The 15452-nt window shown below is 39.0% G+C and overlaps 1 protein-coding gene across 1 annotated transcript in view; it reads left to right on the top strand.

The window, feature by feature from the left end:
- Positions 1-115: 115 nt before the first annotated feature.
- The window catches only part of BEND4 (BEN domain containing 4), a 47728-nt gene continuing 32391 nt past the window's right edge, over positions 116-15452 (top strand). Inside the window, exons 1-2 of the mRNA XM_069105023.1 lie at positions 116-629; positions 12348-12908. Coding sequence (XP_068961124.1) covers positions 116-629; positions 12348-12908 — 1075 coding nt within the window. The remainder of the gene's footprint in view (positions 630-12347; positions 12909-15452) is intronic.

Genomic DNA, 15452 nt, shown 5'->3' with positions numbered 1-15452 from the left:
CACACACACACACGCACATACACACACACACACACACAGAGCCCAGAGAGCAGGAGGGGGGAGGGGGTGTGCAGGGGGGGAAACCAGCCCGGAGGAGGAGAGGAGGAGGAGGAGGATGGAGGAGGAGATGCAGCCAGCAGAGGAGGGGCCCAGCCTCCCCAAAATCTACAAGCAGCGGAGCCCTTACAGCGTCCTCAAGACCTTCCCCAGTAAGAGGCCAGCCTTGACCAAGCGGTACGAGAGACCCACCATGGTGGAAATCCCCCCGGTCAGGGCAGCTGCAGGAGGGCAGCAGCCCCACTTTCAGCATCCTCCTGCCTCCATCAGCAGCAGCGAGCAGCACCCTCAGTACCAGGCGCAGAGCTCCTATCCGAACGGGCCCGGCCGAGCCGCCGCCGCCTCCTCTTCCTCCCCCTCCTGCACCCCAGTGGTGTCCCAGGGCCACCTGAGGACTCCGGGTCCTCCGCCTACTCCCCTGGCTTCCTCCTCGGCAGCCGCTGCGGCCGCAGCAGCCGGGGTCTCCAGGTACGGAGGCAGCCAGGCGGCGGCCGCGGGCAGCAGCAGTAGCAGCAGCAGCAGCAGCGAGGGCAGCAGCAGCGGCGCTGGCGGCAGCCTGGAGCTCAGTGCAGGTACCAACTCTTTCCTGTTAACTTCAGCTCCCACCCCCTCCCTGGGGCAGCAGTGGGGGGAGGGAAAACTGGAGCAGCAGGGGAGTGGGGGAGACCCCTCCCCTAGCCAGGCGCGCGCTGTAACTTTGAGGTGAAGAGCGGAAGAGGGGAGAAGGGGGGACGTGCAAACTGTGCAGAAAGAGTTAGGGAGCTCCTCACTCTCGCTCGCGCCTCCCCAGCCCGCACTCCCCACCCGAAAAGGGGCTCTGAAAACTACTTGCTGATGCTGATTCTAACTCCTCTGCGCCTCTCTCCCCTCCCACTCCCGGCAAAGTGTTGCTCCTAACAGGTGGCTTTCCCCTTCCTAATCTAGTTCCGACGGAAAAGAACTATAGTAGCCGGTTTGGCAGCATTGCTCAGGGGAAGGTCTTGCAGTGAGTGACCAGATTGCCCTCTAACAGGTAGAAGCTGCTGAGATTCATGCCTGCCTCTCGACACTGGAGCTATACGATTGGGCAGGCTGAGCTCCAGAGACAACGGCTTGTTCCCTAGAGTGACAGCTGTTACTGCTAGAGGTTGGAGCTGACCAAACACCGCCCCCTGGGTTGTTAACCTTTGCTCTCCTCTCTTCTGTCCCCGTCCTCCTCTCCCCGGGCCTCTCCTTTCCTCACTTCTCCTCTTCTCTTTTCTCTTCCTTCTCTCTTCTTTAATTTTCTATTTTCTCCTCCTTATTTTTCTCTCCTCTTTTAAAAATTTTCCCTTCTCTTTTTCCTTTCCTATTTTTCTTTCTTTCCCCTTCTTTTCTCTCCTTTCTCCTTTTCTCATCTTTCTCCTTTCTTAGCTTTCCTCTCCACTCTCTTCTCCTTTTTTCCCATCCCTCTCCCCATTTCCCTTCCCCCTCCTTGGCCACAGAATATTGCTTTTTGCTTCTTTTACTTTGAGTGAAAGTGAGATTGACCTCCAAGGGGATCATAAGAGAGTAGAAATTCTTGGTCCTTTACTGGAGGCCCAAGAAGTCTCAATGTTTGCCTACCAGAATCGTCTGATATGAAATACTGCTCAGCAGGGGGCCTTATTTCTCCAGTCCGAATGGTATAGAGTTTACAGGAGAAATGCATTGTGAGAAGCTGTTTATAAAAAGGTCTAAATTGCTTTTAAAACCCTTCTCCCCTTGGGTCTGCAGTGTTAGTCTCTGGAGAAAGGGAGTCTTTCTGTTCAGGCTTTGCTGGGGAAAAGATGAACAGATAAGAAATCTGAGTGAGAAAAACCTAAGTGTGATTATTTCAGTGCCTAGCCCATGGCTTTATTTAATACATAAAAGCCAGAAGTTACTGCTCAGACCTTTCCTAACTCTATAGAGCAAATAAACTGTGCAGAGATGAAGCTAAGCCCCTTAGCACAATGCCTGGCATATAATAGGTGCTTAATAAATGTTTATTGATTGATGGGCTGGTTCTTCAGCCGCAAATCAGGGAACCTTGCCCCCACTTGAGTTATGGAGCCCTAAGCAAACGTTCTGCTGTTTGTCAATATTTTGACACTTGAATGATTAGTTTTGAGACAGAAAACCTAATTATAGGTTATGGTGAAGACTAGCTCTGCCGCTTCACTGGCCAATTTTGTGTGTCAGGTGTTGTTTAGATGAGTTTTATGCTCAGGCTTTGTGTGCATTTTTTCATTATTTTGTCAGCATCTCTTGGTCTGATTTCTTTTTCTTTTCTACATTCTGTCTTCTCTGTTCCTGCTTTCCTTGTCCTTTTCCCTCCTCTTAGCATCTTCCCTTTAAATCAAAGTAGTCTTTATCACCCTCAGTGCTTTCAATTTTTCTATTCTGCTTTTGGTCTTTTCCTTTTCCATTCTTTTATTCCTCTCATCTCAGTCTCAGCTTTCTCTCTCATTATTTTTTACATTCTCATATTCTTTCATCCTTTTTCTCTCTCTATTTAGCTGTTTCTTTTCTTTTTCTCAGTTTTGTAGTTTTCCATTTTATTTTCCCACTTTTTTCTGTTTGACTTACTGGTATTCAATCTATTTTGATCCCTTCTCTCCAAGTCTTGTTTTCTCTTTTTTTAATATCTGCTCTTTTTGACCTTTGCTTTCCATATTTTAACTTCTTTTTACATCCTTTCTGTTCTCTCTTCTCTTTATTTTTGTCTTCTCTTTTATTTTCATCATTTTTATCTTTTCCTCTTTTGCTGCTTTATTTCCTTGTTTCTTGGTGTGTTTTAGCCATCTGTTTCTCCCCAATAAGTATTACCTTTCATCTTTTCTCTTTCTTCTGCTTTTAGTAGAAGTCTCTACTTCTACTTTTTTTCTGTTTCTGCCCATTACATTCTTTTCTCTTTTGCTTGTCCTGGATACCATTTTTTCTCCTAATTTCCTCCAGAGTTAAACTTATATTTCTATAATTTCCGGTAGGGTCTTGAACTCCTAAATAACAACAAAGTTAGTATCACTAGACAGTGGCAAAAGTTGTCTCTCCTCCTCAGCAGTAAAGGACAAACCATAAAGGGGACTAGTCTAATAGTATCAAGGGCAGACGATCAGGTTTTTTTTTTTCATTGGCAAGATGGGAACTAGATAACTCCTTTCCAACAGTCAGGAAAGCATGATCTAGTGGGGCCCAAGTCAAAGTACAGAAGAAAGTCACAATTTAGTGTGTAGGAGTTATGGTTATAATAGTGATGATATTGACTGACAGAGACAACTTTCAACAGGGATAAAAGTATCCATCTGAGGGACAATTATCTAAAGAGCTGATTGGTTCCTTGAGAAACCAGTTTCCAATTTGAACCAATGAGCAGGTGTGCAGACAGACAGACACTTAAATACTTTGCCAAAAAAAAAAGTGTGTTTTCTCAAAAGACAATCCACCTGCTGCACTGAACTAGTTCAAAGATAACGTTAAAGAATGAGAGGAATAAAAGTCAAAGTTGAGAATATAAAACATGATCCTATGACCAGAAAACTAATGAGTTAAGGCAATGAATTAAGTAAATGACTGGAGATTGCTCTAGTGTTCTATCAATAGAAATCACTATAAGATTTCTTAAATGTGATATTATAAAAATAGATTTCCAAGTTCTTTTCATTATTTCATGTGATGATTCTGAACAGAATATCAAAATAATTATCTTTTAAACATGTATCGTACCATGATTTCTAAAGCATATCTTTCCTCTGTGGATGGCTTAGAGTTAAAAACCCACGTAGATCTTGATATGCAGCCTAAATTTGGCATCAGGAAATGGGAAATTGCATCTTTAAGCAGAGTACAATCAAAAATGAATTACAATAAATCCTATATAATTGCATAGGTCATTCTCTTTAATGAGATTTTATTAACCTGACTGTCAAGCTTTTGAGTCAGGCAGATATTTTATCTTCTTCAACTGATAAAAGTGTCAGCTATAAACCACCATATAAATATTCATAAATCTACACATCTGTGGCAGCCTATCAGCATCATTCTTTTGGACATTAAAAGCATTCTAATTACTTTCTGTCTAGCAGAGCTGAAATGCTGCCTGTTATAGTATGTGCTTGGCAGGCATGATTGCTTTTGTTTGCCATCACAAATAGCAGCTTCCTATTTTATATACCGATGGTCCAGAAAATATTCAGGGTTTGACTGAGCAGGATGAATATTAGGAAGCACCATCTGGTTTTGATAGCACCAAGTATATTAACTCATCTGTTAATTTTTGACACATCATTGATTTATTTATTCAGAAAAATTGCATCCTGTTTTGCTGTATTGATGTTTGACATTATAAAAAAAAGATAGCTTTAAAAAAAAAAGGAGCAGAGTCCTTTGATTTAAGGCCGTAAGTGCTTTTAAAAAATATTTTGTTTTCCAACTTCATAAACACCACTACTTCATAAAGTCCTTTCTTTAACTAAAGTTACAGTAATATTTTAAATGAGGAACTCTACATTTAACTAAGTATGAATTCATTTGATAAAAGATGGTAGGTCATTGCCTTTAAATATATATATATATGTATATATTTCTAGTTCTAGTATGCTTCAGTGTTAATATATTTAAATATATATGTATGTATGTATTTTTAGTTCTAGTGTGCTTCAGTGTTAACATATTTCACCCTTTGATGGAAATGAATCAAAACACTGCCACTAATTATGACTCCATTGGTTTTCTTTATAGAAATAGAATGCTCATGGGAATATCTTGTAACTGGTAAATATCTCAGGAGTCCTTACATCAAATAAAATTGTAAGGTTGATGGGTGTATTTCTGGACTTCTCCTAGCTCACTATCAAATATGGGATGAGCTAAGGCACTTAAATGGATAAATTTAGAGGGCATAAAATGGGTTTTTTTCTCATTATAAAAAGCAATCATGCATTTAAGTCTTGGAAACATTGCAGACTTGACTTACAACATGACATTATCCACAAGCAGGCAGTAGGTACCGCAAAACAAAATCAGTTCAATGGGGGTAAGCATTCTAGAGTGGCTTGTGATCATGATCTATCAGCATCTTCCAGTCTTCGATGGTTGGTGAGTGCTGTGACTAAGATGAAATTGCCTGAGAGCACTTTTGTAAACTGTTGACACGATAGTTCTGTAACCTCACTTGATTGGTGCCCTCAGTAATTTAAAATTTTTCTTTTAAAAATATACAATTTTCATACTTTTCTCAGTTACAAATCATGGAATAGGGACCATTCAACTGTGTTCACATGAAATCAGAACTTTCCCCTCTCATTTCTTAGCAACAACAGACAATGCACAATGCTTACATTTCTAATTGTGTTCTGTCTAGAAAGCTAAAATACTTATGGCTGGAATGTATGTTAAGTGGAAAGATTTGGTTTTGTTTTACATCAGGTATAATAGTAATATTTTTCATCCTGATGTTTATAGTTCCTAAATGTTAAAAGATTCCAATACTTAACTACTGAAAATATAAAAGATTCAACTTTTGAATATTTATTGCTGTTTTGCCATCAATTCTGAGAAAAAATTAAAAAGAAAAAAGATTTTAAAATTTCATGGGTGTGAACTAATTGCCTTTGGTATTTGTATCAATTTTTAATATTCTAAATATAGTCTAATGCATTTTGTTAATAGTGTATTTATATTACATAATCATATTTTCTCAGTACCCTATGAGATTATCTTTCAAAAAAAGAAAAAATTCTATTAATTAAGTCAGACTTTCTTCCTCAAAAAACATATACTTTGACATGTGATTTATTAAGGTAATTAAAATACTGAATGTTCTGTAGGACATAGAACAAAATGTATTTGAGTGGTTTTCTCGTGTAATTCAATTTTAACCTTAACTTTCACATGTTTTCCCCTTTCATGAAGCATAAATGAAAGCAATGTAGGCTTTATGCCAGTTGGGCCTATTATGATTAAAATGCACACAACAAAAATAACTCCGCAGGTCCAAAATGGGATTATAAGCTTAAACTGAACCAAAAAAAGTTATATTCTAAAATTATAAAATTCCAGTCCGTATTTTTCCTTGCTATTTCAAATAAAAGAAACTTCTTCTAGCTTTCCATGTGACTTTGAACAAGTCTTTTCCCTTGTTTGACTCTGTTTTCCAGTTAACAAAATATACAGGCTGTATTTGACTAATCTCTAAAGTCCCTGGAAGCTCTAGGATTTCTAGAAATGTCAAAATAAAGTAAATCTGGGGTTTTTTTTTCTTGAGGGGGGGATTTCCCATTCTCGGATATAGACTTGTGATGTCAATACTGTGGCAAACTTCGAGTGAGAAAATTTTCTTCCATACACAGAGGCAACTGGTTTATAACTTATTGCCACTAGGTGACACCCTAGTGCACAGAGCGAGGGACCTGTCAGGAAGACCTGAGTTCAAATTCAAACATTTACCAGCTGGGTATCTTACTTTCCTCATCTATACTGTAGCACCTACAATCCAGGACTGTTGAAGGACAAATGAGATAATACTTACAAAATACTTTGCAACCCTTAAGGTTCTATGTAAATGCTAGTTATTATTATTTTTTGTCTTAAAGAGTTGAATAGGGGCCTTCAGAGGTCAAGTGACATGGGCACATAACTAGCATATGTTAGGTCCAGAACTTGAATTCAGGTCTTCCTAAATCCAAGGTAGGTCCTCCATCCACTAGGCCACACTGCCTTTCTCTTTGAAATTTCTTGCCACTTTAATGTCTTGACATTTTGGTCTCTATGAACCAATGTCATACACATGTCTCTGGTGTTTTCTTACAATGTTCAAAATTAAACTATAGGCCCATTTCTTCCCTTGCAGATCATATGGATACAATAAAGACTTTTTTATCATGGGAAGGGAAAAAGGCATACATTTTTTTAACTTCCACATTCTCCAGGATAATTCTCCAGAGAATCCCTTGGTCACTGTTAAAGCTCTACTCCCACATGTATGATAGTCTAAAAAAGCTTTTCCATTCACTGGAAATCATTACATAGAAAACTTAGCTCTAGGATCCCCTATGGCAATGTAAAAGGACTCTCAGATAAAGCAATATACTCCCCCACCTCAGACCATGCACCCCCAAACTGGACTATGCAGTCCCAGAATCACAAGGGCAGTGTAACTGCTTTATACTTATTGGGAGGCAAATTGGGAGGAATAGAGAAGAAACATGAGTGAGATATTCTCCCTCCGATGTGTAAATCTAAAAAGGCCATGACTATTGGTTTACATCACCCTATAGTCCCCACCAAAAAGGAGAGAACCGATTGGTCTGTATATTTCAATGTGTGCTATTGTAAAGGAAAGTGAATAATCAGGAGTATTACATAGATTCTGCTAATAACCCCACAATGACTTATGTACATTAGAAAATAAACATAGCCAAAAATTAGTATAGGCCTGGAGGTGGCTATTCTCATACAACCACATTTCATGAACTACTGCATAGTTGACTAAATAAAATACATTTCACCTTACCCTTATTTGTGAATAAAAAGTGTATTTTGGGAACAGAAGGGGTGGAGGGGAAGGGGAAGAAAAATCAAGATTTTTTCCCAAATAATTATACATAGTCAAAAATGGCAATAAATATAACATTCTTTAAAGACAAATAATAATCAGTGGTATGCATGTCATCTAACCTCTATTAGTATCATACGTTGTTGGTTTCTGCCTTTTTTAACCAATCAGGTTTAAGCATTTTTTTTCTGTTTGCTTCTTGATATTATTCTGGGTAGAAGCCAGGAGAGAAGGTAATATAGTTTATGATTTCATGCTCATGAAATTATAGATTTGGAGGGAGTTTCAGATCTGTAGACTCCAAGAAAGTTAAGTTGTATATTCACCACTAAAAAGTTTTTACTGTTTTTTTCCAACTGATCAGTTTTTCTGATTATATGTACCCTCATCTGTGTTTTTAACTGATATGATAACAATAATCCAAAATTATATGCCTAATTTTGACACCTGTGACATTTTAGTAGATTAATGTTTTCAGTGGAAAATTTTTTTTTTAGAAAATAGTATTTTAGGGATGGCTAGGTAGCTCAGTGAATAGAGCACCGTCCCTGGAGTCAGGAGGACCTGAGTTCAAATCCGAACTCAGACACTTAACACTTACTAGCCATGTGACTTTGGGCAAGTCACTTAATCCCAACTGCCCTCCAAAAAGCCAAAAAAAATAATATTTTAGCTAACCCCCAAATAATGGTGATGTTGCTCAGACTATACATTGGTCTTGAATAGTGATGGAAAAAAAACAAAAATCAGAAGAGATGAAAATACCGGATGGAACATATAACGTTGCTTTGGGGCTCTCCCCTGACTGGTAACGTTACCTTTTAATTCACCTTATAACTATAGTGAGTTTTTCAAAAAACCTATCTTTCTTTTTTGCAGTTTGTGATTGAGGAAGAACACATTAGATGAGGTAGGGATTCTCTGTATTAACTATACAAAAAACCTGGAGACATTCCAGGCATAGAAGTCATGATGGTTCTAAATATTAACATAATAAAATCTTGTCTATACTGGTTAACTCAATCCATTAGAACATGATTTAGTAAAGTCAGGTATATGAGGTCATATGCATATAGATCACACAATTCAATCAATCAACAAGCATTGATTAAGCACTTCTGTGCCAGTGATGCCACAGTAGATAGAGGGTGAGCAAGCCCTGAGTTCTATGTGACTTCAAACACTTACTAGCTATGTGACCCTGGGCAAGTCACTTAACAACTTTTTTACCTCAGTTTCCTTATCTGTAAAATGGAGCTAATAATAGCTCCTACTCCCTGGGTTATTGTAAATATAAAATGAGATAATATTGGTAAAGTGCTTTGAAAACCTTCAAGTACTATATAAATGCTACCTAGATAGATGCCAGATGTCATGCTAAGTGCTGGAGGTATGGAGAAAAAAGTGTATATCCTCAAAGAGTTTATATTCCAATGGATGAAACAACATTTACATAAAACAGTATATACAAGACAAATACAGGATAGATGGAAGGTAGCATTGGAAGGGAAGGGTTCGAGGGTAGGAATTGGGAGGGAGGGAAGAACTGCCAGGAAAAGCCTCTTGGAGGAGACACTGCTTGAGCTAAATTTTTGTTTGTTTGTTTTTGCTTTTTAAGTGACTTGCCCAAGGTCACATGGCTAGTTTTTTTGTGTTAAGTGTCTGAGGCTGAATTTGAACTCAGGTCCTCCTGACTCCGGGGCCAGTGCTCTATTCACTGAGCTACCTAGCCACCCCACTTGAGCTAAGTTTTAAAAGTGTAAAGGCCTGTGTAAAGGCCAATTTGAACTCAGGTCCTCCTGACTCCTGGGCCGGTGTTCTATTCACTGTGCCACCTAGCCTCCCCATACCCATGGGGTTTTGTAAATACTTGTCTATAGTCATAAGGGGATATGGGTGAGAAAATGGCAATCACACATAAAATCTCAAAATCCAGTGGACTTTTTTTAAGTTCTCATTCTTCATGAGCTCTTGCCTATGTTTGATCCTACTGACCATATCATTCTGGATCCTCTCAACCCTTGACCTGAGACATCATATTTTGCCATTCCAATTAGGTGCATCTTTTCTATCTTTTCTTCTCAGTTCTTTAATGTGAGTAGTGTTTATAAAGGTTCTGTCCTTGGCCCTCTTCTCTTTTCTCTTCCCTCCCTTCCCCTCCCTTCCCCTCCCTCCCTTCCCCCCCTCCCCCCCTCCTCCCCTCTCCTCTCCCCTCCCCTTCCCTTCCCTTCCCTTCCTATCCCTTCCCTTTCCTCCCTCCCCTCTTCTCCCCTCCTCTCCTCTCCTCTCCTCTCCTCTCCTCTCTTCTCTTCTTTCTCATCTTTCTGACTTTCTCTTTCTCTCTCTGTCTCTGTCTGTCTGTCTGTCTGTCTGTCTGTCTCTCTCTCTCCTGTCTTCCTCTTTCAGTAATATTATCTACCCCACCACCCTGCTCCAGGTTCAATGAACACTTCTTTGAAGATTATTCCCACATCTGGATTTACCTCTGACTTCTCAAGCACTAAACCTGTATATCTCTGCCTCATTTCTTACCATCATGAATGACTTTGCTTCGGTTAAACTGAGACCTTTTGAAGATCTTAGCTTAAAAAGGCCAAGGTCTCCCACTGCATCCAGAACCATCTCCAGTAGTCCTGATCTACATTTTGCCAAGGTCTCAGATAGCTCCAGATGAGAGAGTGAGGCTGGCGACTTTGCACAGCGCTCCCTCACTTAAATCCAGTTCACTTGCAGGTCATGGCATCACCTCCCTCATGTCATGATCCTCTTTGAGAATGAAGGATAAACAATGATAACAAATCCATATATCCAATTATGTAGGGGAATATTTACCTACGTGATGTACTAAACTCCACTTTTCCAAAACAGCTTATACCATTTCCCCTTGCTACTTTCTCCTCTTTCTGACATTACTGATTTTATCAGTAGCACCACAGTCTACCCAGTTTCACATGTTAGAAATCTCAAGGTTATCTTTGACACTTCCTTCTCTCCCACCTCTCATATCCAATCAATTTTCATGTCTGGTTGACTCAATCATAATATCTTTTATATCTGTCTCCATTACTCTCACCCTCCTAGTACTAACCTCCTTCGTTATCACCAACAGCACCATCACCCCCAAACTATTGCAATAATCTCCCAATATCTTCCTCTCTTCATTGTCTCCCAACCATTTTGGGGGTATTTATTTAGTATTTTATTTTTCCCCAGTTACAGGTAAAAACAATTAACATTTGTTTTTAAAACTTTGAGTTCCAAATTCTCTCCCTTCCACCTTCTCCATCCCCTCTCCCAACTTTAAGATATTCTCCATACTTCTCCCAGTCTAATTTCACACACACACACACACACACACACACACACACACACACACATCCTGATCATGCCATTACACTGCTCAAAAATCTTTAATGGTTCCCTTATTATTTATTAAGTAAATTTCAATCTCCTTTGCCTGTTATGCAAAATCTGAACATTCTTCTCCCTTTCCTCCCCATATTGAATGATTATCCATCATCTAAAGTCCCCAGTTATGAATTTCCTTTTCTCCTCGTTTTGCCCCTCTAAGAAGCATTTTGAAACAGCTTTGGATTAAGAGGCAGAATAAATTTAAGTCTTTGTTCTACCTCTTTTTACCTATGTGATAATGAACAAGTCACATCTAGGTTCATAGATTTAGAATTACTAGGGATTATTAGAGGTCGTCTACTCCAATCTCCTCGTCTTGCAAATGAGAAAGCTGATGATGCCAGGTGAGGAAGTGCATTGCCAAAGGTTGTACAAGTCAAAGGAGCAGAGCCAGGTTTTGAAGCCAGGCTCTCTGACTCCAAATCCAAAGGTATTTCTACTGTACCAAATGAAGTTCACCGAATTGTGTCCATTAAATGGCACTAACCATGAGAAATCCTAATATAGGAAAGCAGATCTTTGACCAGTAACCCTAGCCCAGAAGTCCAGAAAATATAATTCAAAGGTGTTCACAAGGTGTTAAGCTACCCTGAAGATACATTCTATACCTGATCTCTTTGTGATGAAATTAAAGGGAGCAACAACGTCAGAGGAACAGAATTTTCAGGTCTTTAAATAGCTAGATCTCAGGAATAGCAGGTCACATAGAGAGAGTACAGCAGACTCCAGAGGGCTTTGTGGAACTCAGTTTCCTCATCTGTAAAATGAGATAGTTGGATTAAATAACCTCTAGATTCATTTCTAGCTCAAATTCTAGAATGTAACTTCCTTAAGAGTAGAGATTATTTTATTTTTCAATTTTGTACTCTTGGCATCTAGCACCTTGCCTAGCACATAGTAGGCATGATTAATTGATTGATTGATTCTCTCTAATGTATTTATAACATATAATTTCATATTATAGTGGTCTCTCTGTGTATTATCTCCTTATCAGACTGTAAGCTTTATTTGGGAAGAGATTTTATCTTATCTAAACTATTTCTCTCCCCCAGTGCCTTGTACAGTGTTCTTCTCACAGTAGCTGTTTTTAAAAGATTGTTGAACTCAGTTGAATTTGATAACTCATTGTAAGCCATGATGACTAGTAAATAAAAAACCAATAGCACATCCTCCCCCTCCCCCACCCCAGTGGGTAACTCACAATCTCTTGATAAATAAAAGAGGCTGTAATGAATATTGTTGTTGTTGTTTAAATGTTGAGCTTTAAAGAGTTGTGGGCATTCCTCTATCCCCCTAATGACTTTATGCTGTGGATCTCTGACATTTATCTTCTTATTTATTTCAGAGAGTCGTATGATACTGGATGCCTTTGCCCAGCAGTGCAGTCGGGTTCTTAGCCTTTTAAACTGTGGCGGAAAACTTCTGGACTCCAGCCATTCTCAATCCATGATTTCTTGTGTAAAGCAGGAAGGTTCGAGTTATAGTGAAAGACAAGAACAGTGTCAGATCGGGAAAATTGTCCATAGTCAGACATCAGACAATTTAGACATTGAGATGCAATATATGCAAAAGAAACAGCAAACCTCTGCCTTCTTGAGGGTTTTTACTGATTCCCTGCAAAATTATCTGCTTTCTGGGAGCTTTCCATCTCAGAACACCTCATCCGTAAATGATTATAGCCATCTGGCAGATGTGGACCCTCTTTCAACTTCCCCAGTTCATACTTTAGGTGGATGGACCTCCCCAGCCACTTCTGAATCTCATGGTCATCCATCATCTTCCACACTCCCAGAAGAGGAAGAAGAGGAAGAAGGATATTGCCCTCGGTGCCAAGAGCTAGAACAGGAAGTCATTTCACTACAACAAGAAAATGAGGAACTCAGAAGAAAACTGGAGAGCATCCCAGGTATTCTTGCTGAGTAATTCTGCAAACATTCTGTCACTTGCCTTCATTTCTACCCCTTCTCTTGGCATTGCCCTATATTTACCAAGGACGTGGGAATGGGCATTCAGAAGACAAAGTAATGAACAAGGTGGGGGATTTATAAAGCAAGGCAATCTGGAGCTTTGTGCTGCAGCATACTTAGGGGTAGGGTTGAATACCAAGGCCTCCTGAATGATGTGTGTACCAATAGAAAATCAGTTCCTAAGAAGATGCAGTGAGACTGAAATGCCTAAGAGTTATGACCCTGAATTTCCTTTGCAAAACTGTTACTTTATAGTCGTTTCAATATTTCAGTGATTTTGATTTATATGTTTTATTAGCCAATGATAGAAATTAAAATGAAATGATACTTTCAGCAATTGTATTCAAATATTGCCAAACAAATGACCTCTTCTTTCCCATTGATTCCCCTTATTAAGTTACAAAAATGTTTGATTATTTTTAATGGGCAAACTCCTATTTAAAGTTCATAAGAAAGTGAATACTAGGCCTCATAGGTCAAAAACACGCCAATAATTCAAGCAAGACCAAAGATACTCACTAAACTAGCTAAACATATATCCTACTTCTCATCAATGCTGTACTTGGAAAGTAGCAAAGTGCTACTTAGGGAGGATCTTTATGGAGCCACAAGTTACTTTCAATCAGTTAGAAAAACATATTTAATGGGTTTGATTTCTATTTCATCTCACTGCATTTCTGGCCTATGGTCTGTCAGTGGGAAAAGGTGTTTACTGCCATCTTGGTAATGAAAAATATGCTGTAAGGCAGCCCACAACTTGACTAAGGAATATGTAGGGAAGAAGGAAAGGGTATAAAGGGCTGCTAGGGCAGGAGCCAGAAGTTCAATTTTTTTTTAAAGCATTCTTCCAAATAAGGCCTAATGTAGATTTCACAAATGAAAAATTTTGAGGCATGTATATTTCTTACAGTAGTTCTACACTTATTTCTATCCAGACATGAAACATGAGTACAAACTCATCCCTTTTGTTAAACATAACTTCCAACTGAGTTCCCTTGTTCACCCTATGCCTTGTTAGTAATTATTTGCTTAGCATCCTGTTGTCTCTCTAGCTATGGAAAAACTCCAGTGAATTTTTCTGTCCTCTCTAAAAAAATATTAAATGAAGTAGAGAAACTGAGGCCATTATCCAATAAATTTAGGCTTCATTTATTTCCATTGTGGAAATGCCTGGATTTAGGTATGACTTAGCTAGCTAACTACATTTATGAAAGTAGTCAAATGATAATTCAGCTCTTATACTTCATTTTACCAGTATAAATGAAAATTCTGTCTCCTCATTCTTGACATTTCAATCATATCACCCTCTCTATAGCACTGATCATTTCTTTCCTTGTCATATGCAACTCTACACATCTTTTTGTAATAACTCAGGTGCTTTCTAAGCTCCTTCCACTCTTGAAACAGCCTTCCAGGACTTTTGAATGAAAAACATGACTTTTTTGAATTTTTAAAACAAGTATTTATTCCCCTGAATATTAGTATTGTATACAATAAGAATGTGAATAAAAGGGAACCCCATTTTTAAAAAGAACTTTTTTGCCCCTTAATATATTTTATTCAGTACAGTTTTGTAATGCATTCAGCCAGGTGTCAATCCATAGGTAGAGAGATGGGACTGAAGTCAGTAATTAGGCCTTGGCTTCCTATGTTTGAGGAAAACTTGGAGGGTGGTGCAGTCACTCTCTGTGCTCTAAACAGAATTGTTCATTGACAACCATAGAGGAATGACCTCAGAAAAGAGTTCAGTCTAGCCTGAGTACTTCCTGGTTTCCATAGGGGGAGGAAAAGGCCCAAGTCTACCACATCACATCTGTGTATTTAACAGCTCTCACTGTTCCTAGTCATAAAGTAACAGTCACTATATACCATGTTATGAGTAGAAACTCTGTGTATAGTTTTCCTTCCTTCTCTTCCATCAGTATTCTTTGTGCAAAGGATGGTAGATTATCCAGATATCTATTGATGACACTACCATTGGACAAATGAGCAGCAATGGAGAGAGATATATATATATACACACACATACACATATGTATGGAATTCATATTCACTCTTCAAAACTATAATCCAAACTACTTGACTATAAACCTGGCTGAGGTGAAGTCTTAAAACAAATTTCTGATTGCTTCATATTCTTAGGACAGATGACCACAACATCCTCACTATTTTTGGTAGATTGGTCATCACAAATATTCAGCAAGCTGTCTAAAGCTGATATTCATATTGCTTAGCAAACCTGTGGATCAGTTCACTTCCCATGACCTTCAAGTCTTTAGCACATGAGTAGTGTCCTAGCAATAATCACACAGTCAATGCAGTTTTTAATTTTTAATTTCATTTTTGTCAAGTATTTGTCTTTCCCTCTTGCCTTCCCTCATCCACCCATCCATTAGGAAGTAAGGAAAGAGGAAAGGAGGGAAGGAAGGAAGGAAAGAAGGAAGGAAGGAAGGAAGGAAGGAAGGAAGGAAGGAAGGAAGGAA

The sequence above is a fragment of the Petaurus breviceps genome, unplaced genomic scaffold (assembly GCF_028583685.1).
Source record: "Petaurus breviceps papuanus isolate PSGF00001 unplaced genomic scaffold, PetGlider_PUasm1.0 76, whole genome shotgun sequence".
In the NCBI taxonomy this organism is placed as follows: domain Eukaryota; kingdom Metazoa; phylum Chordata; class Mammalia; order Diprotodontia; family Petauridae; genus Petaurus; species Petaurus breviceps.
The sequence above is the reverse complement of the archived record's forward strand: the minus strand, read 5'-3'. Positions and strand labels throughout refer to the sequence as shown.